General features: G+C 47.1%; 1 protein-coding gene across 2 annotated transcripts; it reads right to left on the bottom strand.

The window, feature by feature from the left end:
- Positions 1 to 27: 27 nt before the first annotated feature.
- COPS7B (COP9 signalosome subunit 7B) lies at positions 28 to 19,349 on the bottom strand. 2 transcript variants are annotated; one of them, XM_072866814.1, is made up of 7 exons: positions 19,207 to 19,349; positions 16,873 to 17,048; positions 15,572 to 15,647; positions 13,917 to 14,005; positions 13,123 to 13,325; positions 11,725 to 11,830; positions 28 to 10,262 (listed from the first exon to the last, which is right to left on the bottom strand). In XM_072866814.1, the coding sequence occupies exons 2-7, from the start codon at positions 17,032 to 17,034 to the stop codon at positions 10,104 to 10,106; spliced, it is 795 nt and encodes a 264-aa protein (XP_072722915.1). In that variant the 5' UTR covers positions 17,035 to 17,048; positions 19,207 to 19,349; the 3' UTR covers positions 28 to 10,103. The 2 variants fall into 2 exon arrangements, with proteins under 2 accessions (XP_072722915.1, XP_072722917.1); XM_072866816.1 differs by lacking the exon at positions 19,207 to 19,349 and adding an exon at positions 18,824 to 18,952.
- Positions 19,350 to 23,795: the final 4,446 nt, after the last annotated feature.

Below are 23,795 nucleotides of genomic sequence, written 5' to 3'. Positions count from 1 at the left end.
CCTAAGTAGTTGAAAAACTTTAAAAAAAATCATTCCATGTGGCATTTTGTAACCTGTCTTTATTTATCAAATTCACATACAATTTAAATGTCAGATTTATTGATTTTAACAGTTAAAGAATAAATTGTTCAGATGTTTTAGAAAAGTCAGGAGTGAGAGAAAGGCTAGCTGATATTTTACACTTTGATCCCGTATGCAAAAGTAAACTTGCGCCCAATCCTGCGATGCTCTGACGGACCGAATCCTGCCCGGCGCTGCATGCAGCTGCAAGCCTCTGCGGAACCCAACTGAACTCCCTGCGACAGCACGCGGCCTCGGGCAACTCATCTATCGCCCAGATCCTGAATAGCACCCGTGGAAATAAGCCCATCGTGTTCAACAGCCTAGATCCGGATTGACAGATAGCAGTGTGACAGAGCAGCGTTTGGCCTAGACGCATTTTCACTGCTTCCAGTCTGCAGGTTTGGGTCCAAATTTCATCCCATAACTATAGCTTTGTCACCGGGTGCTGTATGGAGATGCAGTCCCTGCCGACAGCAACAAAGAGACCACGCTGGATCTGGCCCCCAGCTGCACCAGTGGGAACAGAGCTTTATGCCAGAGGCGCTGTTATTCTAGGATCCAGCAGCTCACTAAGTATCTTGTTGATATTCCCATTCGCCAAACCTTCTCTGCTAAGCTATAAAGTCCCTTCCTCCAGCAGAGATTTATTTAACTGTGCCTGGGACAATACATAGACAGACCAAAACATGCTGAGGGCTGCCTGGTAAGGATTCACGGACACAGCTGTTGCTACAGCTTCTTGCTATGTAAAGTGCATGAAATAAATCATTAAAATGACTTGGAGCTCTAAAGGAAACAGCAAGTGAGGGGGCGGGGAGCGCAGCAAACACGCAAACTCCTGCATGAAGGCTCTTTGGTCTCATTCTTCAAAGAGGCCTTAGAAAAAAAAGAGTGGCAGGCGCCCAGCCCAGCCGTGACAGGAGTCACAAATTATGTCCTGACCATTGTAGTGGGCTGGGAAACAATGAGCATTATGTTCTGCTGGGCTCCGGTGCCTAGGACAGGGCAAAAAGAAAGTCACCAAGACCTAGAGGCAGAGAGATCCTTTTCCTTAGCAACCACCAGGAAACCATAGAAACCTCCAGCCAGATTCTCCCCAACTATTAGAGAACATTATGTTTACAGAACAAGAGGATTCATCCAGACAGCCGACAGCTCAATCATCAGGTTAGGAGAGCACACGTGACATTTCTAGCCTCGTACGAGCAAAGCCTCTGTCAGAGACAGGTACCCACCTCGCGGTGCCCACAGAGTCCGGCTGGATGGGGAGCAGCAGCTGACGGACCACATAAGATGTTGCCTATGGGGAACAAAATCAAGACCCTGGGAGGCCGGGAGGCAGGACAGGCAGCTGGCAGCTCCGTGCCCTGCCTCAGGGTCAGCTAGAGCCCTCCAGAGATGTCCGTAGGTAACGACAACCCACTGTAAGAGCTCTGGAAGGCAAATACAACACCCATAAAGGTCACCCTACCGGCTCTGCACATCTTTAGAGGGAAGGAGGGGCTGTGCCAGGAGCTCCTAAAGAGATGTCCATCAGAGGGGACTGTCCACTGTCACCCAGCAAACCTAAAGGACAATAAGGAATCACTCACTGTCCAGACCTTGCACACCAGGTCTGAACAGCGGTGTAAAGAGATGGTACCACAGAACCCCCTCAGGGTCCTGGTCCTTGAGCATGAAGCCAGAGTAGTGACTGTAACAGAGTGCCAGGCTGGGACCAAGGTGGGACCAATTCCCCTCCCAGCTTTGGCTTTTTGCTGCAAAGCCAGAGCTGGAATGAAACCATCTGCCTGGTGACAGAGGGTTTCTCCTCAACAGAGCAGAGGGAACTCAGCCTCAGGAATTCAGTCCTCAAAATCTGACAACTTATGTGAGGCATAACCCAAGCTCAGGTTGGGGGAGATCCCAGAGATCACAGTCTGGGGTCACGTACGGTCTGGATTCCCATTTCTCCTCTGCAGCGTAGTCTGAGGGGAAAAGCGCAGCCCCACAGCACGGGTTCCTTCCATCCCCTGGGCTTCCTGGAAAAGAGCAAGCCCAAGGAAAAGGACAAAGCTGCACTGCAAAAGGACACTAGTTTGGCAGAAGGAGAGCGATCAGATCGAGAGCTCCCTGTGCAGACGGAGGGGATAAAAGCTTGGCTCCTCGCTTTGCTGCTTCCACTCTGACCAGTGATAAGTCACCCTGTCCCTCAGCATGCTGGTTTCCCACCTGCAGGACAGGAACATCGTGCTCACGTGGGAGTGTGAACTGATGTGCAAGAGAGAAAGCAGCACTCAGGGGTGAAAGAGCACTTGGGAAAACTTTCAGATCCACTCAACCTCAGCACCCACGCGGCACAGCCAGACTGGTGGGTCTGACGGGCAGAGAGTGGCGTTGTGAGTAGAGGTCAGTTTTCAGAGTGCTGACAAGTGCCTTCCTCGGTTCGTCGGACAGGCCGGAATGGGAAATGGAAACGGCTCATTAGAGCACAGCGAGCACCTGATAAGGCCACAATTGGGTCTCCCTGACAGGGGTTCAGTAGGGAGCAAGGCCAGCAAGGAAGAGAAGGACCACAGGAATCTAATTAAGAGGGGAGGGGCCCTCACGTGCAGCAGAAACAAATTGATCTCGTGTCACTGTCTCCCTTGTAGGCCAGCTAGGTCAAACGCTCACGACATCCAGTAAAAGGACCCAGGGCCAGCACTGGAAAACTCCCTCACCACATCCCAGCCTGGAGACGACATAATGGAACAGCAAGAGCTGTCCTGGATGCAAGCTGCAGCCTCAGGGGGGTGGCATCTGACATCTCAACTCAGAGAATGGCATTTAGCAGAGGTGCATACACACACTCCCCAAGCTTCTCTGTCCACACTCAGGTCAAACTACCACCCACGGGACCTACATGTTTCCTGCTCTACCAGCTGAACGAGCAGTAGCCACATTCAGCTTCCAAGTGGGAGCACTTGTGACATGACATAGGAACAGCCTTGATTTCCCCTCTCCAGGAGCTATTCCTAGCATAGATGAGCCATAGGCCCCCAGCCTGAAAAAGCACAGTGCTCTCTAGTGAAAAAGGACAAGAGCTTTCTCCAGAGCTGTTATACAAGTGCCTTGCAAAGCCCAAACAGGCCAGAGCAGACCTTGGAGCTCCCACAACAGGGACGCAGTTGCCCTCTAACATGTGGGAAATCGGTTCTGTTCCCCCAGCCCGCCTGGCATGTTTTCCCTGGTACCATTAATGCAGTTTTTCCAAGGTATTTATTGCTGAAGGGTTACAAAGCCCAGCTCAGGTGACAGCAAATCCCAAACCAATGAAGAAAAAGAAAAGCCCAGAGCCCCAGAACAGGAAAGCAGTGGAATTTTCCAGCTGGAAAGGGACTTGAGGCATTGAGCAGGGACTGCTGGGGACAGCAGCACACACGCTCCTGCCACTTGCTCTAGGACTTCTCCAAGCATGGGCTGCTTCCTCAGAATGCAGAAAAACAAAGGGAAGGGATCACAGGGCAGCTTCCAGAGGGAGCCTGTGCTTGACACAAGCGCAAGTTGAAAACAAGAAGGGAATTGAATCCAGGCCCCTTCCTGTCAGTCAGCAACTAACCTTGTCAGAAGGGATGGCAGTACTAACCGAATCAGGCAATTCATTAGGTTGGGGCACGCAGCAAAAGCCCACGCTCTCTGGAGCAGAACTAGAGCGAAAATCCAGGGTAATGAGTTGCAAACTGCCTTTGTAAGTGACACTTCTGCAGTGACTCTGGCAGGCTAGGAAAAGAGCTAATAGGAAAATCATTAGGTAGCATCCCTTTGATATTGTTGAAAACGGCACAGGCTATTTTTCCTGCCACCTCCATAATTAACCTGGCATATTACCCATAATACTCCAGGCCAATATTCCCACAGTGGGCCACCTTACTTGCATCAGGGGAAAAGAAGGGTATGGTATATGGGAGGAAGACAACTTCTAGAAAAGCTTAAAAAGCTTTAAGATTCCCCCCTCCCATACACATGCATCTTCTTCAATTCCATCAGCAATGAACCTCTGCCCAGCCAGACCAAAGCACTTTACAAACCTCTGTCACAAAGTCAGCACGCCAGAGAGAGTCTGTCCTGGGAAACGCAGCTGCAGAGAAGCTGATTTGCCCAAGGTTGCTTTCTGCAGCTGTAGCAGAGCTGGAATAGGATACAGCTCTGCGCTTTGCCCCTTATTTGTAACACTGTCCTTGTCCTTGATTTCCATTACGCTAAACCAGGCAACAGCCTGCACCTCCCTAGACGCAGAACAGCTCTGAGGAGCAATGCCTACCCACCTGGCTTGTCTGCCAGCAAGGAGAGGTGTCATCTCACAATCGTGATGTAAAAGGAATAGCATCACAGCTGGCAGGTGATCCTGTAGGAACTGGTGCTCTCTAACAGCTGCGAAGGTGACAATGAAACACCAAGACGTTACTTATTGCATCAACACAAGGCAGCCTTAGGACTGAGCTGATCATGAGACAGCAACTGAAACATCAGGGCTGACGAGATAAACAGCATCTTCTGGAAGAGTCTGGAGGGTTAGACAAGCACTACTTCCAAACTTCATACTCGCAGAGATATGTCCCTGTGGTCAGAGAAGCTCTAAATACTTGCAAAAAGGCCAATCTCTGGTGGAGCGAGGCTTCACTTACCCACCATAATCAGCTCTTTGGAAAACACAGAGGTATCATGTGTGCATGAGCATTTGAAAAATGCCCTAATGATACTGAGATTCACAAGCTTCTATAGGAGACCTAATGCTGTGGAAGAGTGTCCTACCTTCCACTAAAATTACACCAAATGAGGACTACTGGCACAAATTCTTTTGCGCTCTGTGGGGAAATACACATTTCAGGACTGTTAAATGACCTTATGGCATCCCATTACCACCTCGAATTTCCAGTGTGCATGTTCATTCGCTAGAGCGGGGACATCCTCTCTTCTTCTTGACAAGAAAAAGCCATGGTCACAGCTATCACACTCATGCAATTTGCAACCTGCAGCAAATACATCAGGGCATCTTGCGAGGTCTACGCACTGTGGGAAAAAGAAGCATGCGTGCGTATTTGGAGACAGGGAGCAAAGTGCTGCCCTGTCTAATCCTTTGCCTGGTTCACTAATCAGAGACAGGGGTACCACCACAGTGCCACTAAGCTGCAGGGCGCAGCCAATCAGGCTAGGGGGTAAATATGCACTCTCCTTACAGTACACCTCTCTAGCTTCAATCACTTACCTCTGGTAGCTCTGTGGTAGGGCCAAACTTGATGAAATATCAGCAAAATGTCAACAGTCCCTGAGAGACACCGACCTTCGCCACAGAGCAGAGTGAAACAATGACATATTTCTAAAAACTCTGCTGAGAAATTCTATCAGACTGACAGGTTAAAATTCCATAATAAAAATACAAGGTTGAGGTTACAAGTAGGAACTGAGATCACTCTAAACTTTAATTTACCTTTCTTTATGCCCCTGGGTTACTCTCTCTCAGATTACACAAAAATAAGCTAGACAGTTTCACTTTGTGGTTCCCTTGCATTAGGTCAGATGCTATAGAGGACTTAGTGGGGAAAAAACAACAGTATGGGAGTAGGTGCCAGAGATCTGGCTAGCTGCGTCTGTATACTTGTGGGGCAAGCTCTTTAATTTCTCAATTTCCCCATTATTTGGAATAATAAAGAGCAATGTTTTTTCTCTCCATTGCAAAGTTTGCAACAGGATCAGATCCTGAAGTAACAAACAGCAGCACCGACAGGCCTAGGAATGCATAAGCTTTGACTGTTTTACCCCAGCAGGAGGTAGGCTCTATTTGGTTTTCAAAATCAAGAGGCCTCTCTAAAGAGCTTAGATGCGCTCATATAAACCTGTACAGAACTGAAAGTTTAGGAAAAGTCTGATTTACCCGTGTGATTTGTTACGTTCTAATACAGCTATCAAAGTTCATGGCACTCTCACTTCTGCCTCCCCCCCAATTAATAAGCCCAACTTCCTTTTTGCGCACATGGATCAATGCGTTTTCCCCTCAAAGGATAAGCAGAATGCTAAAAGCAAAAACAAAAGCACCCACTGGGTTCTTTATCATTTTCCATTCTTCCAGGAACAGAAAGCTGTTCAGCAAAATTCACTTTGCATGGCTGGCGGGAGAATGGCCATCTCTTACCACCACTCTCTTCTAAAGGAAGAAAAGCTTCACTTTCCCCAGCTTCACTCTGGAGAGTAGCTCTGCAGGTTCTACCCCTGTACCCGATCCATGGAGAGAGACCTGCAAGCCTGCACACAGCTCCACAAGCACCCATGGGATTTCAGAAATCTGCACAAGACTGATTGCAGGATGGGTCTCAAATCTGAACACAGAAGGGTTTGTCAGCATCACTGATTTTCCCTCCTGCTCTCAACCAAAGACTAAGCTAGCATTCAACTTACCTAAGGAGGTGAGGAAGGAAGTAAAAGAACAATAGATTTTGAGCCAAAACTTTTTTTCTGTAAAAGGATTGACATCAGCATTGCTTTATCATGTTCCAGAATTGCCTGATGTTAGCTGGTATCAACTGAGTCACAGCAGGAATGCCAGGGACATTTGTTAGCATGAGGCACAGCTTTAGGGCTAGGGCAGTCTACCAGCACTGCAATCAGCTGAGATCCTCTCTTCCATTTTCCAGCTCAGTGCTCAATTCCATATTAAACAAGCACTAGCACAAGTGGAGCTGCAGAACATGAAGCTAGACAATAAAGCCCTGAAGAGCAGAGGGAAGGCAGCTCCATCTACTTTGTCTCCCTCCGGGTGGAGGAGGCAAACAGAAGTTCAATAGCTCAAACTCTGTCCTGCTGCAATCTTGAAGTGAGCTGCAGCTGGAGCAGCCCACTGCTGCCATAAAACAAAGTAGGGCAGGATGCTCTCTCCACATCAGGGAGCAGTGTCCAGCAGCACTCAGACAAGCTGCATTAGCTGCCTCCACCAGGCACATGCAATACATGGGAGTTTGCATCAAATCCACCTCTGCTTCCATCTCCCTCTTGTCCCCACAACACAATTAAGCTCCCCAGGCACTCCCCACTCAAAACTGTCTGCAATTCAACCCCCACCAGCCCCTAATTCACACAACTCCGCTCCAAGCTGCTGCCCTCCCTGCAGTCACAGGGAGCCAACACAGTCTTTATCTGTTGTCCTTCTCAAACAGCATAGCACCTCCTGCATCCTTCCCTGTTAACAACTATGCCTTCTGCTTCATTCCTGGAATAGCTTCTAACTCTTTCCTTCAAGCCAGATTCATTAACCAGCTGCTGCAGAGCTGTTTGCCTCCCCCAGGTACTCTGTGCATGTCATTTGTTAATGACTCATCTCAGACTGGGCTCATTGCAAAGACAGCCCCCTCCTTTTGCGGCACCAAGCACATCACTGGCACACCAGGAAAGCCAAACATGCAAACAGCCCAGTTCCCTCCAATACCCCATTCCCTTCTCTGCCCTCTCTCGCCGTCAAGCATGGGACAGCTCTTTATTCAAAGTGCTATTTCCTCCCCTGCTTCTTTGCTGATCAAAGGCAATGTGTACCGAAGCATAAATAAGATCTTCACCCCCAGCCAGACTTTGAGAACAGCAAAACCTCAGGAACAAACACAAAAACTTCCAACACACTAAAGAAGCTTCAGCAAACTAATGTGACTCCTGTAACTGGCACGGAATAAACACCAAGGATGCCAAATTCACATCTATTTCCCCAGCAGACTGTGGCTTGCTGAGGAGCTAAAATGATTTCCAAAGGCATTTGTATTCCTCCTGCCTCTTTGCAGGACTGATATTAAAAATGGGAAGGAAAGAAAACAGCTAGTGAGACCACAGAACCTTTCCTCGCTAGTCAAATCTAGTGAGGAACTGGATGACCAGTACACCGCAGCTGCCCACGCAGGAAGCCAGAAACAGACTCAGTCCATCTCCATCACACAGATCTATTGCACTTGGGTACACAAAGTCCACCTACACCTCCTGAGAAGCTGTCAGCTAAACACTGGGAGAACCTAGTACAGAAACTTGTACTGCCACTGTTTGGGAAACAGTTCCCTTGAGATATAGGGAAGGCTTCATGCTCAGGGCTTAATCATGTAACATCCTTCACTGGGAATTTTTTGGCTAGCATTTCTAGGGGCAGAGAGAGCTGGCAAAGAATCAGAAACCAAGGGACTTGACCCAGAGGCAGCTGGATAGGAGGTATTTAGATCCACCTCTCAAGATTAAACGCTGGTGTCCCTGCACTGCAGGAGAACAAAAGGAGAGGAATTTACTTTCACAAGTGTAGAACAAGTCCTAAGGACTGAAAACATGCAGATGGCAAAGAATTCTGGTAGCAATAAGAGGAAGGCACGTGCATTGCACAAGTAAGTGCAGGTGACAGCTGGCTGCAGGACTGGAGCACTGTCACAGTCCTCTGTTTGAACAGCTCCCCTGCCTGCTCACAGAAAGCCCTTCTCTTTACAGCATGGAGTGAAGCGAAATGCAGGGGCTGAACTACAAAGCAGTACTCTGCTAGACCCAGAGGAAGGAACTGACTGGCCTAAGACAGAGCACAACTACAAACCTTCCACAATCAGGCATCAAAGGTGTTTAGGCTCAGGACATTGGGCTCAGCTACTGGCTTTGCCACAGATCCTTCTGCACAAATTTGGACAAAGATGAACTACTGACAAAATGGGAAGAGCACATCCCTGCCTCCCGGATGCATCAGGGAGATTAGTCAGACCTTCTGATAACATTACATCGAGAATCAAGTAAATGCTCAAGTGAACAAGTGCTGTTAGACTACAAGCCTAAAGCAGCCTCAAAGCCAAGACTCCAGACTCTGACATTAAATCAGCATTTTTAATTTTTTTTCTAAAATGTGCTTTTTTGTGAATTGCTGTTTCAATGCCAACCCCATCCTCCCCCTTAAAAAAAAAAACCCACACCTTGCCAAACTAGGTGCAAATCCCCTGAAGTTAGTCTGTAACAAATAAAAAACACAAAACAAAGGCTGAAATGCTTTAGAATCACAACAATGTACAAAAAAAGGGAGGAAAATACAACCTGAAAGTGTTCAAAATTCAGAAAGACTAGTCAAGTCCATTGCTTCAGCAAGGGGATGCTGCTGCGACCCCTGCCAGTGGGTCCTGGGCCACCAGCCTGCCACGATGCTAAACGGGCTCTTCTCCCATGCAGACCTCTGTCGCTAGCATCCAAGGAAGAGCAAATGCATTACCCTTTGAAGGTATCAACGGGGGAAACAACTCACAAGCAGCTCTGGGAGGTCACATCACATTCAGAAGGAACAGTTTCTAGTATGCCCCTAACCACCTGCAAGAAGGAAGGCCTGGAAGAGCAGCCTGCTTCCTCCTTATTGTATTGATGCCTCAGAGATGCAGAACAGTGCTTTAAATCTGTGAGAGATTAAAGGGCTTAGTAAGGGCAGTAAACAGACAGTTAAGTAAACAGCCCAGCACTGGATCTCATCTTCACAGAGCGAGGTAGTGTGAATTTCACCCCAGTTTAAAATAGACAGGGGTAGCGGAAAGGCTGACAACTTCCATGTAAAGCAGTTCCTGGCCTAGAAAGCTTTCTGTGCTCCCTTTGGGAATGAAAAGATCTGTGTTGATGGCTTCCTCACTCCCAGCCTGGCTTTGGTAGCCACATTTCAACCCTGGGATTCAGACACTTGCTACAGAAGTTCTCCCAAGATCTGATTTAGTACAGCAGCTTCCTCAAGGTTAAGCAGCAATGAGACTGGCTGGGAGGGAGCAAAACTGTCCACAGATATTTTTTCCCCCCCCTGCCCCTTTTGGTTAGTCCCTCTCTTTAGAAGTCCCACTTTACAGGACCAGAACAGGGACACCCTGGAAATTAATAGGGGCTGCACAGTGTAACTTCACCAGGTGCTGCTAACTGGGAGCTGTATTCAAACAGGGCTTTTTATTTGCCAGCCTGGAAGGGACTAGCCCAGAACCCACTGAAAAAGGAGACGCAGGCCCTTTTTTGCTCCTCCTGTTGTCATTCCTAGCTGAATGACATTTAGATGGTATGTTCTAGTGACGGCTGGAGACCAGCCCTTTGACTTTGGACATCTTCTTTGTGGGCTGCCTTTGTTCTGTGTGTGGAGGGCACTCTCGCTCTACCAGCTGCTGTTCCATCTCCTGTGCCGACGACGAGGCTGTAGCTTTTAATGTTTTCTTTATGTTTGTGACCTGGCCAAGAAGAGACAGTGAATCAGCACCTGCTCCTTCCTCTCCTTGCAGCAGAAACTCTGTTCATAAACATATTGAAAAACCCCTGGAGTATAGAGTGGAGATTATAAAATAAACTCCCACCAGAAACATGCTCAGCACTTGCGTTTATTAAAGGTAATGTTTCATCCTCACTTACAGCCAGACTTGTTAATATTTCCAGTCTGGGTCCAATACAGAATAACTAGAAATTACTTTTTTTTTTTCCTAAGAGACAATGGCACAATATTGTACCACCTGTCTGGCTGACTGGAGGGACTTACTACTGCCTTGGTGCAGAAGGCAGCCATCCTACCATTATCTTGGCCAGAAGCAGGAAGGACAAAGGAGACTGTGAAAGAAACAAACTTACACTTAGGACAGAGCTTGAAAAGGGAAAATGCCATTTGGCCTAGCTGGCTGTCTGAGCCACAGATATTTGCTAGAAGCAGGAACAGAAATTGGTTTCGTGGGAGGCAGCAGTAGTGCTTCTGCTACTCTGGCTGAAAAGGAGAGATACAGCACCAGGCACCATGCTCTGTCCCCTGGAACCCTGTAGGGCTCACCAGAAATACAATGAGCAAACCTTAAAAAAAACCCCACAGGCAAAAACAAGCTTGGGAGTCAGGTGTGCCAACTCCAGGCCAAAGGCATCTGGCAAACCAAATGCGCTATGGATGCCAATCAAGCCGCCAAGCATATGCTGCTTCAGAAGGCAAATGTAAACCTGCAGGGATGCAGCACTCTGCAAGAAATAAACCCTGAGCACGCGTCTCGGGAGGACCATTTTCACCTTTACAGCTGTATTAGCCAAGATTTGTTCTCATAAGTAAATACACATCAGCAGGGGCTAAAATAGCGTGCCCGTGCTGCCATCTACCGCCTAGCCGCACACGCAACAGAGGCGGGAGCGCTCCCAGGTCACACTGCTGAAGAAAGCATGTCAGAAAGTCCTGTCTGGGTGCTCAACTTGACCCCAAGAGAAAGACCCCGAAGGAAGCTGCTAAGGGCACTTTTTGCAAAAGCAATGAGACTCGAGAGACTTTTGTTAATTACACTTTCAGGTTTAAAACAAAGTGAACTGTTTTTTCCTTCCTGCCTGCCTTGCACAAAAGGAACAAAATGCATCCAAGCTCTGTGTTAAAAGCACACTTTTCCTAACAAATAAATTCAGGAAACTATAGCTAGTGCACCCACCTAGCTTATATTTATAAAGAAAAATTCCAGCCTGCTCAGAGTGAGCAAATTTGACGTTTGTGGTGTTACTAGCACATGGAAGCAGATGTGTTTTCTTCCTACCCCAAACCAGCACATCTGATTTGCATGATTGCGAGTCTACTTCAGAGAAGCCACTACCATTAACCAGGTGTTACCAGATTATTTTCTTCAGTAAACAAACATTTATCAAAAAGCTTAGAGCAGTCTGAAGTGACTCTGTACCTACCTCCATCTCTACCTGCTGCTGAGTTCGGTGATGGTTCTCTTTGTATTGGTTGGCTCTAAGTACTTGCTGTTCAATTCCTAAAAGAACCGCTTCACAGCCATCACACCTGCAAGATACAAACAATGTCAAATAGTGTTTATGAGTTCTCTCTGGGCAGCTTAATCAGGCAACGTGAAAAATCATGCTTGCCTAAAAGTTTAGGAGATTATTAAATTTATACTTCCTGCTTAGAGTTCCAAAAAGCTATCAAGAAAAAGCTTTGCTGTTTACTCAATGTATTTCACAGCATTCTTTAGAGAGTTCATGTTACTCTTACCTGCCCATCAAAAACTAACTGCAGGTTCAATGCACTTTCAATCTCTTTTTCAATCAGAATTACTGCTTAAAGGGTGATGCAACGCATTTTTCAAAAGTAAGTAAAATTTTAAAATTAAACAAAAAAGTCAGATTGAGAGAATCCCCCTGCCTGTTAAGTGTTCAAAAGACAAGAACACTCCTCCAGCACAGAACTCGTAACTGGAAAGGACAGAAAGGGAATTGGCAGTGGGTTCGTTGTTACCTTCCAAACAATGCTGTAAGGTCCTGGAAGCTGCCAAAGCCCTCCCGCTGAGATGGGATTGAGGGAGTTGGAGTAGGGAAGCAAAAAGCCTGCCCCCACCTCAGGACAGCGTATTTGCACAGCAGTTTAATTACTTTTCATGCACCCATTACCATAGCAACTAAGACGCAATTCCCAGTCAGCTCAGAACCTGCCACAAGCTCCACACTCTACAGGGGAATTTCTTTGGTTGGGAACGGAATCCTACAAAAAGTTGAGAAGCAGCTTCCTGGCAAAGGTACAAAATGATAGTACCACAGTCCCAATATGGTTGCATGCAGCCTGCATTTGCAGGAACAAAGAGAAGGCAAACAAAGGCATCTGAAACTTCAAACTTGAAGAGACATCCCCTCCAAAAAACTGTGATTCTCTAGAATTTGCCCATGCAGTTCTCATCACAGTGAAAAAGGCTGAAATGTAAATGGACAATTCTGTTTTTGTTATCAAGTGTAACAGCAGAAAGGGGAGTAGCTCCCACCATAAGACCCTCAGTCCTGTTTGGCATGTCTGTTTGAAAAGACCCTTGACTCCTTGCTAGGGTTCTGCCATGTAAAAGCTACAGTGAGAGCAGACTCTCAAGACCTAGTATAGTTTGGCCTCATACATAACACAATTGAATCGTAGATGGGATCTTGGAAAACTTGCCCAATAGACTCCTCCTTCAAGTGCCTCCTTACAGCATAAGACTCCTGATTAATGGGACATGGTGAAATTGAGCCAGCACTTGAAACTTTGAGGAATAAGAAAAAGACAGGACAAGCTACGTACAAGGAACAAGGAAGGTGGAGAGACTGCCTCACCATTCCTGGAGTGTTTTGACAATGTTACTGATGTCCTTCTTCTGAATGTCTCTGCCGATACAAAAATCCACCTCTAGCACCTGGTTTCGTTGATCCAGCTTCCCCTGGATAATATCTGTATAAACCGCTTCAATAATCAGATCTTCCAACTCCCTCAGATTCCTCATATCCAGGTCCTTCAGCAGTACAGAATAGGGAATGCACTAAAAACAGCAAGTCCAAGAATAAGTTAACAGTCCCAGAGCCAAAATGAACAGCTAAGTCTCAGAAGGTCAAGACCCAAATGTTTATTGTATCCTACACTTTAACCTGCAAGTGAAGCAGTGACTGATCGTGGCTGAACAAACACCTGCTACTAGGCTACATAATATTCTGACAGAACTGTGGTAATTCCTCAAGCTTTGGCATAGCATATTCTGGAGGAAAAAAGGTAATGGGATTGTAGAAGAAATTAAGAGTGTTGCTTAGTTTTCTCTAGAACAAAGTGTCAGTGTTTTTAAGAATGATCCTCCATCTCCAGCTGTGAAAGAAACCATACAAAGTTTCGCAGCCCTTACTGACCAATTTGCATGGCAGTTCATACACCCCCACATCTCACCCATGGAAGTCCACTAAGTTGATGTCCCAAATGCACCACGAGAGAACACTGTACATTACAGATACTTTCCTAGTTGCAGGATTTTTTTGTGAGTGCTCATGCAGTCCAGTACAACTTCAATGCTATGGAATTGATGCCATTTTCAAACACAAAAACAAACAAAAAGAAGACTGCTATCATACACAGTGTACTTTACCTTCATTCTGGAAGCCAGGCTTACAATCGTCAAGTGTTTCAGCTTGTTTTTCTGAGTTGCTGTTAATTCAGGCAGATTATCTTTGTTTGCTGTCAATGTTAAAAAGACAAGATTCAGGACTTTCCTTCAATAATTATATAATCCAGGCTACAGAAATTCAGGCTAGTTACACCACACTAAACCCTGAAAGGCTGAACTCCTTCAGGTACTGCGGGTGCTGGTGAGCAGAGAGAGCTGCCACTGATGGCAGATTAGCACACCCAGGGAGAGAGGGGAAATATTAAAAAACAAGTTGGCAATTCCAGTCTTCTCTGCTTATTTAGTAATTCTGGTTTTGGAATTAGAACATAATTCACATCTCCACAAGTGGTGTCCTGCCAAAACGGTTGGTCAATGCTTTTTTTCTACCACCAAGTCATTTTTATTTCATTAATGATCTGACAGAATAAGATCTTCCCCTTTTGCTGATCTGGTTTTAAATATGGCTGGTTTTATTTCTCTGGAGAGCTGCAGAATTTAGGGTTGAAAGTGTAAAGTACCAGGCTGAGGAATAGAGGAGAAATTATTAATCTAGATACTTACATGGCCTCACTGTCATTGCATTATATTCATGTGCCTCATGAATATTTAAAAACAGAAAGGAAACTGGCGGCTTTCCAAAGCAAAGAAACTCTTTGAAATATCTGCTTTAATGGAAATTAGTGTTTCAGGGCCACTCAAGTTCTCCCATCCATCCCACCTCATTCAATGCTCTACATTTTGACTACTTTCCCCCCGCCTTATCTTTCTTCACTAGAAAAGGAAGAACAAACTGCGCTGTCACATGCTAGGACACAAGATCCGTGCACAGCAAACACATCCTCTAATCAGTCACAGAATTCATGAGGCTCGTGTTGCTCCACAGCCACTGGAATTTCCAGTCCTTGCACTTATTGATGCCACTTCTCCTTACAGGAACTAGATAGCTCATCCACCACAGTGATAGCCAGCACTATGACAGAATTATTTGTCACACTGTAATGGTCTGGATTAGGCTGCTACCCACAAATGAAGTATTAAATTGTAGCAGAATGGAAGTGCCTAAGCACCAGAGATAAAAGCACATCCCGATAGATACTAAGATGATTCACACATAGTCCTTCTGAAGCTGTCTTTAAAAGTCATTATTTCAATTTGTATTCTAGCTAAGAAATGCTTCATTTTGTTTCAGCAATGCCATCACAGAATAAAAGGTTATGCCATAAACCATATAGGTTTTTATAAATAATGCAGAACAATTTTGTCTAAGTTTTCTACAGCTTCCATAACCAATGTCATCTAAATTTCAAAACAGATGTCTGAAATTGCACTCCACAGAGGTAAGCAGCCTGTGAACATCAATGAATACAGCTACAGACCAATTCAATCCAGTGCTGCAGTCCAATCCAAACCAGTAAAACACCATCATCTCTAGCCCTTCCTCCACATTTTAGCAATTAAAAAGCACATATGACCCAGAGACCCCTATGAACAACTCTCCTCCCAAGCAAATTCTGTTCTTGGACGCTTTCACCCAGCCACACTACAGCAGGTACCACAGAAGGCAAAGAACTGCCTCTGACAATTCTAAAGGGCAACCCAGTCTCATACTCTGCAAACAGGCGGCAGTCTCTTACCTACATAGTCTGGGTATGTTCCATATGCAAACAGGTTCAGCAACTGGAAATAAGCAGCATTAGACCCTTCAGCAAGCTGGATGGGAAGAAAACAAAAGAAATTCCATGTAACATGGTTAACAGGCAACATGATACTGGTAGGCAACTTCTCCAGAGAAGGTTTTAAGTCTGCATAGGACAAGCAGTACTCAGAAAAGCAATTATGTCCCGATCTTAAAGAGCTGGACCCTTTCTAATGCCTCATGAGCAGCAGCAAATGTCAGCTGTTTCAGAGTCATTTTCAGAGTCAGATCTAGCCATTTCTACGCATCACAACTTAACTACGGTTTGGACTGTCAACTGCTCTGTGCAGCACCTTCGGAAGTAAAAGAAAAAGGCGACTCTAAATTTCAGCTGACATCCTACAGGGCCAGCTCTTCTCATCTTGTGACAAGCAAGCAGGCAATGGTGTTGGTTGGTTAAGCATCCTTGCTATTACTGGGAAAGCTAAGACAGGTTACCTGCAGAGCCACAAAAACTTCAAAGCAAAGCAAGCTAGAACATTTTAAGTTGAGTGTATTTGAGAGTAATAGCACTCCTCTCACGTGCAAACACTTCACTGGAATAACTGCAGCACCAAGCAGTGATTTTTATTGAGTGGGTTTTTTTTAATACCATTTGCTGCACACAGATCCAGGGGAAAAAACGTACTTGGGATTTGATGTTGAATAACCATAGAGGCATTTTTCAGCATATCTAAGAGCCCGTTTGGAAAGCCAAACTTGCTGTATGCCACATTACCCCAGCTGCAGAGATACTCAACCTAGATTCCCTCATTGCAGTAGAGGAGAGTGCTGGCGAGGCATTCTCAGTAAAAGCTCTGGAACTCACTTTCCACCTTGGTTTGAAATGGTTTGGATTTGGTTACCACCCAGGCCTGATACACTAGACGCCTGTTCATGAAGACTTTTGGAGAGCACTGAAGTTATGCTTCCCAGGACAATGAAAGAGTAGAAAGGGATTTTTTTCATTGTTGGCTGGCTAGGTGCCTTCTTAAAATTGTTACTGTGCTGCTGCCAGGTTTTTCCTGTATTAGCAATCGCATTAAGGTAGCGAAGCTTTATATAGGTATTTTTTAACATCTAATATATACAGGCAAAAGTAACATCAATCTCTCACATGCAAACATCTCAGAACCAAGGTAAGCTGCACCAGGCCCTTCCTGGCACAGAAATTCCATGCGCAGGCTGTCTGTCGTGACTTCTGTACTCCCTTACACTGGGAGTACAGAAGGGGCATTAGGATAGAAACTCATCTCTTACCTCTTGCACATTTGTTAACTCCAACAGCTCTCCAAAGACATAAACCCCAGGAGCCTCCAGCACTTGATTTATAAGAGCAGTCAGAGCTGAGCCACTTGTACCTTTGGCTAGTAAAATAAACTGCTCTAGAAGATTGCAGGATGGTTTCTGTTCTCCTGCCATTCTAGGTTTTCAATCTGTCAAGAAAAGAACATGATATTAATACATCCTTTCTCCTCTGCTGAATTCTGTCTGGCACTGGATCAGAAGGTATGCTCAGCAGAGTAACTTTTTGGTGTCAGCAGAGCCAGGTTTTTCTTCAGCATTCAGAGGGCAGGCCAGGAGCCCTGCAGGCTCAAATGCTGAATTATCTGGGGAGCAAAAACAATTCAGACAATATCTGAGCAAAATTTCTGCAGATTGTCTGGTCAGTTCCCTAAAAGGATCCACTCCTGCTAGTAGGAAAGGAGTTCAGATTCCATGCTGTTTTCAGACTTTTCCTTCTACCGATGCTGCCAAATAACACTAACTGCAAAGATGTTTATTGTTATGTCTACTAGAAGCCAGCTAAAACTTCCTCCTTCCCAAAACTCACTTAATTCTCTGTGAAGACTTTATCCACCTTGTAGGCCTGCACCACTGCACCTTTTTCTTTTACATCAGCTATAGATAAAGCGTGCGTACATAATTCCTATTGCTTTCTGAGCCTAAAAGGCAAAAAGAACTGTGGCCTGTAAGTAGCTTACCAGTCTACATTGTACAGTTAAAGTGTTTTGGGTTAACTGGAAAGCTTAAGTGACAAAAATACCCTTTCTACAAAGGCTCTATTTAAGTCCCCGTAAAGAGAGGTCTTTGTCTTCAGCTGTTGCCTGACATTTCTGGTGTGCATGTTGTCTCCCAGCACAACATGTTGCTTTTGAAATGTAAAACACTATTTATTAACAAGTTCAACAAAATAAGTTATTTGTTTACAAACAGCTAAGAAAAAACTTCCCAAGCATATTATTCAGACACCAGACAAAGAACTTAGCAGATAAGGGGGGTTTTATGTTACGTTTCTATCAGATAATTCTCAAGTATAGCAGGCAACCTTTACTCTGGTGCAGAAAACCAGACACCAGAAAACCCGCCTCATTCTGTGTGACCACTGGGACCACATCTGCCCTTGTGGGGGTGGTACAGTCACACAGGTGTTTGCACTGTTTCGCCATGCCTAACCAAATTAAGACTTGTAACGGCAAGGCAGCCAGCTTCCTTTGTTAGTCAGCTTCTAAAAATATGCTTTACTCTATTCCATTACACCTGCAGGTACAAATGGTCCCAACCTGAGCGGGCAATCTTTTGCACTCTCCACACAAAGATTTCTTGGTTCTCAGTGTAAAGTCTCTTTGGGATTCTTTTCATCAGAGGCACATGTGCAGCCTGACTGAATAGTACCTCAGTTTTGACTGAGAAATCCCTGCAATACAATAACACTCAATGTGGCTTCCTAATACACCTGAGGGTACACCAGTACTACTCTCCCCTCTCACAGGTAAGGAAACAGACACAGAGAACAGACAATTTTCTCAGGAGAGCACATAAAGTGACAGGGCTGGGAATGAAATCCAGATTTCACAGTTCCCAAGCCATTGTCCTCCCTCACAGGTAATCAAAACACACGCTGGTGTATGAGGTTACAAAAGACTGGTTAGCCGTATCCATGTGCTGCTAGGAAAGGGATGCCAATTCTTTGCTCCTTTCCAAGTTAACGTTCAGACAACTGCATTGCTATTGCAACCTGTCTGCACAACCGTGTCACCGGGACTACCTCGCTGCTCTTTCCACAACCGACTTATTCCAGGGAGCAGTGACTGAAATACAGCTGGAAGACACTTTAACGGAGCTTGTCCAAAGGCTACAATAAACCATACAGGGGGATAAACCGGGCTTCTACCCCCAGTCACGCCTTGCTGCAGCCTTTCTAAGGTACCTGAAGGGGTTTCACGGCAGGAAGCAGCCCGCAGACCGCAGAGGAGGGCGGCGAGCTGCCGGGGTCGGAGGCTGCCAGGCCCCCCGACCCTCCCGTCCCCACAGACCCCCGGGAGGGCCCGAGGGCCCCGCCGGGCCGGGAGTCGTGCCCCACCGAGCGGGCCGAGCCCTGCCGCAGGGGGTGATTGACCCGGGGTCCCGCCGCGGGGCCCTCTCGCCCCTCACCGCCGCCCCAGTCCCCGCTCGCTTCTCAGGGCTCGGGGAGCCGCACGCCCGGCAGCGCCGAGACGCGACCGCGGAGCGGGGAAGGGAAGGGGTCGGTGCGCGGAGGATCGGTGCGCGGAGGGGCGGGCGGCTCCTCGCTCCTCCCTCCCCCGGCGTTACCTCTCCGCCTGGCCTCCCGCCCTGCGGCTCCCGGCGCCGTCCCCGCCGCGCCTCAGGCCGCCATGATGGCGGCGCCGGTGTCCCGCGCGCGGCTCCTTCCCCCGGAACGCGCGGCCGCGCGCGGAACGTTCCGCTCCAGGGCGGCCGCAGGGCCCGAGCACCGCGCCCCGGCATCCCTCGGCAACCGGGCAGCCGTGGCCGGTGCACGCCCGTTCGCGGCGGGATGAGGTTGGCTGGGCCCCCCGGAGCAGGGAACGGCAGGCTGGCTGTGCCGGCGGTGGCTCCCAGAGCAGATGCCGCCTCACCGCGTCCCGAGAAGCTGTTTAATTACAAGCAAGTGAAGTTTCTGCGTCTCTCGTCGGGGCTCTGAGGTGCCGTGGCAGCGTCGCGGGGGCTTTGCGCTCCGAAATGACCTGTGCGAAGGGCCACCATTGTAAAGCCACGTTTTAGCCCGTTCTTTGTGGTGACAGCATGGCAGCACGGGTCTGTTCCACACGAACAGGTCCCGTTCCCCTTTTGAATCCTTGCATACGCTACAGCCTTCAGAGGGGATTAAATCTTCCGTTTTATGGCAAGAAGCGGGCAATGCCTGAGAAGCTGAAGTGGGGCTGTTAACGGCAACAAAGGATTGAACGGTTGCACGAGGCAGGACGATGGAGGCTCCGGCCAGTCCTCCTGGGGTGCAAATGGAAAAATGCCAAGACACGGCATAAAAGATCACAAGGTGCTAGAAGTGATTTTAAACTCCGTAGAAAAGTGGCCCATACAAATGACAAACCAAAGGCCAGAGCTCAGTCTGTGACGTGGGGGAGCAGGGAGGGAGCTGGAGGGGTTGAGATCCTCTCCAGGACACGGATCAGGAGCCAACAGACTCTTGAGGGGATAAAAGAGCAGAGGTGGGAACAAGAGGGCTTTTGGGGTTGTTACCCTTCCTGAGGTCTGTATGCTCAAACTGCGAGGTTAGCCGTATCCATGCGCTGCTAGGAAAGGAATGCCAATTCTTTTGCTTAAAGATAACTGCTTTATTCACACTGTGAATAAAGCACGCTTCTGTCAAAAATCCTTTAGCCAAGAGCAAAGTGCTTCTGGCTTTCAGTCAGCTAGTCCCTGAACATCAAGCCATGGACTGGAATCATCAGGAGGGGGGAGCTTTCGGGGAATGAACATCGGAAACTATTAGGAAAACTGATGGGGCTTTGCCTGCACTTCAGAGCCATCCGCAGCGGGTCCCCGGGGTCCCATCTTCCAGAGAAGGGGTGTCAGACAAGTGCAGAGATGCAGGTGTTGGGATGCTGTTGTGACAGTCCGGGCTTCACAGCAAATCAGATGTAAAAAACTAGGCCCTGTGCAGCAAGGGAACTCAGACAGGGCTATAACAAGCCATTCCGTAATTTATTTAAGCCACGCTTAGATCTCATCTGCATGGGGCAGGAGAATTAACTCTAATCACATCCTAAACAGGCCCTCCACCACAGTTCGTGTCACCCCACAGACACGCTGAAACAGTTGCCTTGGGCAATCAGTGCGTGGCCTCATTTGTCTCAAGAGTCGTTAAAGCTGAAATCCCAGGCTGAAACAGAAATGAAAATATATGATTGTGAGCTATTTCCCATGGATCATTTTTGCAACCTCCTGCTGGAGCCTGCAGGTGAAAATCAGCTGCGTTACAGCCCCATGTAGGTCAGCCAGCAGGGTCTGTTAGTCAGGCTGTCCTGACACCTCCAGACTGCGGACAGCCAGCCTGGATGACTGACACAGACTTTGGAGGATAGCATCAGCTAAGCTCAGCTTTTGGGATGGATTTCTTTTTTTTTTAAGAGAAAAATACGAGGATGCCCAGCTGTTTCATCCCCTTTTAAACTGCTCTTGCAACCTCTTGCTCTACCCACGCAGCTTTCTGCTTGCAGGAAGATGTTAATCCATTTCATCTTTTAATGTTGGCATTATCTTTTGACTCACCCCATCTCTTCCCCTTGTGATTCTGCAATCCAGGTCCCTTTTAGGCAGCAGATAATTCACCTTATTTCTCTGCATTGCCTGAGAAAAGAAACCATAAATCCAGAGTAATCTCCCCAAGCAGTGGGGTTGTGGAGCCCCAGAGAGAGACTTTGAGAGCATGGTTTCTCTCAGTCAGAAGCCAAGGCATGAGGCTGCAAAGTCACCTGTAAGGGACAGAGATCGGGAAGGGTGCAATTAACAGCACAATTACACCCCTCTGTCCTGCAGCTTCCATCACACCGAGTTCAGTGTCTGGTTCTTCAGGCTCTTCAGCGCGCTGTGCCTCCAGCTGCTCATCCTGCCAGTGTCTGCACCCTGCCTGTGTCTGCCTCCTGCCTGCCAGGCCAGCGGCACCAGCTTCACCCCTTGTAGGCACGCACCTCCCAGTGCCCTGGGACACGGTTCTGGAGCTAGTTCTTCCCCTCCTGAAGTCCTAATTCTGACGTGCCATTGGCAAGAAAATTACCACCCGGCCTCACCAAGGAGAGGGCCGACAGTGAAAGCGGGTATTTCTGTGTTTCTTATCTTTTTCCTCACCTTTGATAAATAAGGTGGTTTAAATCAAAAACTCTTGTGAAAAGAGGTATGTTAAGACAACATAGGACCTTACCAATAACTCACATAATACACATTATATTCAGAAATCATACACTAGGCTAGATTTAGCTACCAGTATTAGGATCTGGTTCCTAAAGTGTAATACTTTTACTTCCCGACAACATAAAGCAAAATAAAATCAACTGTTGGCACCATGGCCATGTTAGAGCAGGAGCAGGTGCATCTGCACATGACCGAATGGCCAGTAGCTCTAGGGGGAAGCTAGGCTGCGTAAATGCTAACACAGTACTGGATGCAGTTTCATTCCTCATCTGTGTATGCTTTCACTGTGCTTCATCCATTTATTCTCTCTCCTTCCAGGCTTCTGACCGCCCAGCTTCCAGCACACATCTCCAGACCACAAGGTGATGGGAGCTCCCACCTCCTGCTGAAGAAGCTGTCAAGCTCTCCGCATTTCCCAGGATTCAGGACTAAGCTGCTCGTTGGACTCTGACCTCACACCTTGGCCAGGCCAGGATTGATGTGTGTGTCTGGGTGGCTGCAGATATGCAGCTGTACAAACCCTTCCATCAAGTGTGGGGTGGGATGAAGCCTCCGCTTATGAAACCATCTCCCAATTACGCTGATCTGGAGAAACACCAGCTCGTTTATCAGCACCTTGAGAGAAAAGCTTCTGGGGAAGCAGAAAGCAGGCTGGAGGCATCTTCTCACATGCAATGGCAGCTCAGAAACTGTCTCACCTGCCAGAGAGGTGAAACCCAAGGTGAGGTTTTCAGTACAAAGCAGCACCAAGGGACAGCGAGACTTGCAGCAACTTCCGTGCAAGTGGATTGGAAAGCCGACGTGCTCAAGGGCGTCATTTGTGTTAATGCTGCCAAAGGATTTTGAGAGGAGAGAGATCCCAGGGCTTCTGTCACTCTCTGAGTTATGGTGTCACATGTTCCACTGCTGCTCGTGCAGTCACAGAGCAGTCACAAGAACTTCACACTTCAGCTATGAGCTCTTTTGTCATTTTCAGAAGTTCAAAAATGAGAGGCGTGTGCTTCCTTGCACAGCAAAGTGAATTTGGGAACTCTGCAATTTGGCCAGAAAACATAAAGGCCCCAACTCTAAATTCTGGAACCACTCCTACCCCTGTGCTAGAGAAGCCCTTCAATGCTGCAAGAGTTCCTCGCTGCAAGATCCATTTGGTCTCTGACTCTTTCATCTCTGAGGAGCCTGAACAGAGGCAGGATTGAGTTCCGTATGTCTTGCGTAAAATGGCATGTCATACTTCCACCTGTCAGGCTCTTCCCGCACACACAACCATTTGTTTCTACCTTCTTCAGGTCTGCTTTTCTTCTTGCTTGCTTTTTCTCCCCATCAGTGTTTTCTCCTCGGTGATCTTTAGTCCCTCTTCCTTAGATAGCATGCAATTACACAGCCTATCTAAAACCCAGGAAGGACTCTTAATAAAAGATAGATATATATTAGCATAGCGTACCCCTGGCGCTCTGCCCAGATTCAGAATGATCTGTTCATACGCTTTTCAACTGATGGTGTGGAGCTGAGCGTGGATCACATACATCAGGGAAATAAATGCTACCTATTTTTATTATTAAGATCTCTTATTGGTTATACTGGCAGTGGCCTTGTCCTTATGCATTAAACACGACTTTTATTAATGTTCACGTTCTCCCCATTTGTACAGTGGCTGATTTGGAAGCAAGCAGAGCCATGAATGTGTTGATGGCACCCCGATTGTTCGCTGGTCCTGTTCCGAGCCTGGATTACAACTGCTGCCTTTATTTTTCTCATGACTTATTAATGCTTTGTATTAGCTGCGCTCAGATTGTTAATGGAGGAGTTAATTTACTGTGCTCATATTAAAGAATAGCCTGGCTTCTGGGATGTGCTAATGAACCAGAGACTTTCCCCCACAATCTACGCAAACACAAAGGCCAAATTTTTGCAGTACAAAGAAGGTTGCTTTTGTTCCAGGGAAAACACGCTATTTATTTTAAACTTTCTCCATAACGCTGGTCCTGTTAGCT

Source organism: Ciconia boyciana, chromosome 7 (assembly GCF_034638445.1).
Source record: "Ciconia boyciana chromosome 7, ASM3463844v1, whole genome shotgun sequence".
NCBI lineage: Eukaryota > Metazoa > Chordata > Aves > Ciconiiformes > Ciconiidae > Ciconia > Ciconia boyciana.
The sequence above is the reverse complement of the archived record's forward strand: the minus strand, read 5'-3'. Positions and strand labels throughout refer to the sequence as shown.

Bases quoted from the DNA above. Each gene is read 5' to 3' on its own strand.
- COPS7B (XM_072866814.1), bottom strand. From the start codon at position 17,034: ATGGCAGGAGAACAGAAACCATCCTGCAATCTTCTAGAGCAGTTTATT. The intron at 14,006-15,571 runs GTAAGAGACTGC...TAACATTGACAG, and splicing joins AACATACCCAGACTATGTAG to CAAACAAAGATAATCTGCCT. The intron at 13,326-13,916 runs GTAAAGTACACT...TGCTGTTTTTAG, and splicing joins GCCTGGCTTCCAGAATGAAG to TGCATTCCCTATTCTGTACT.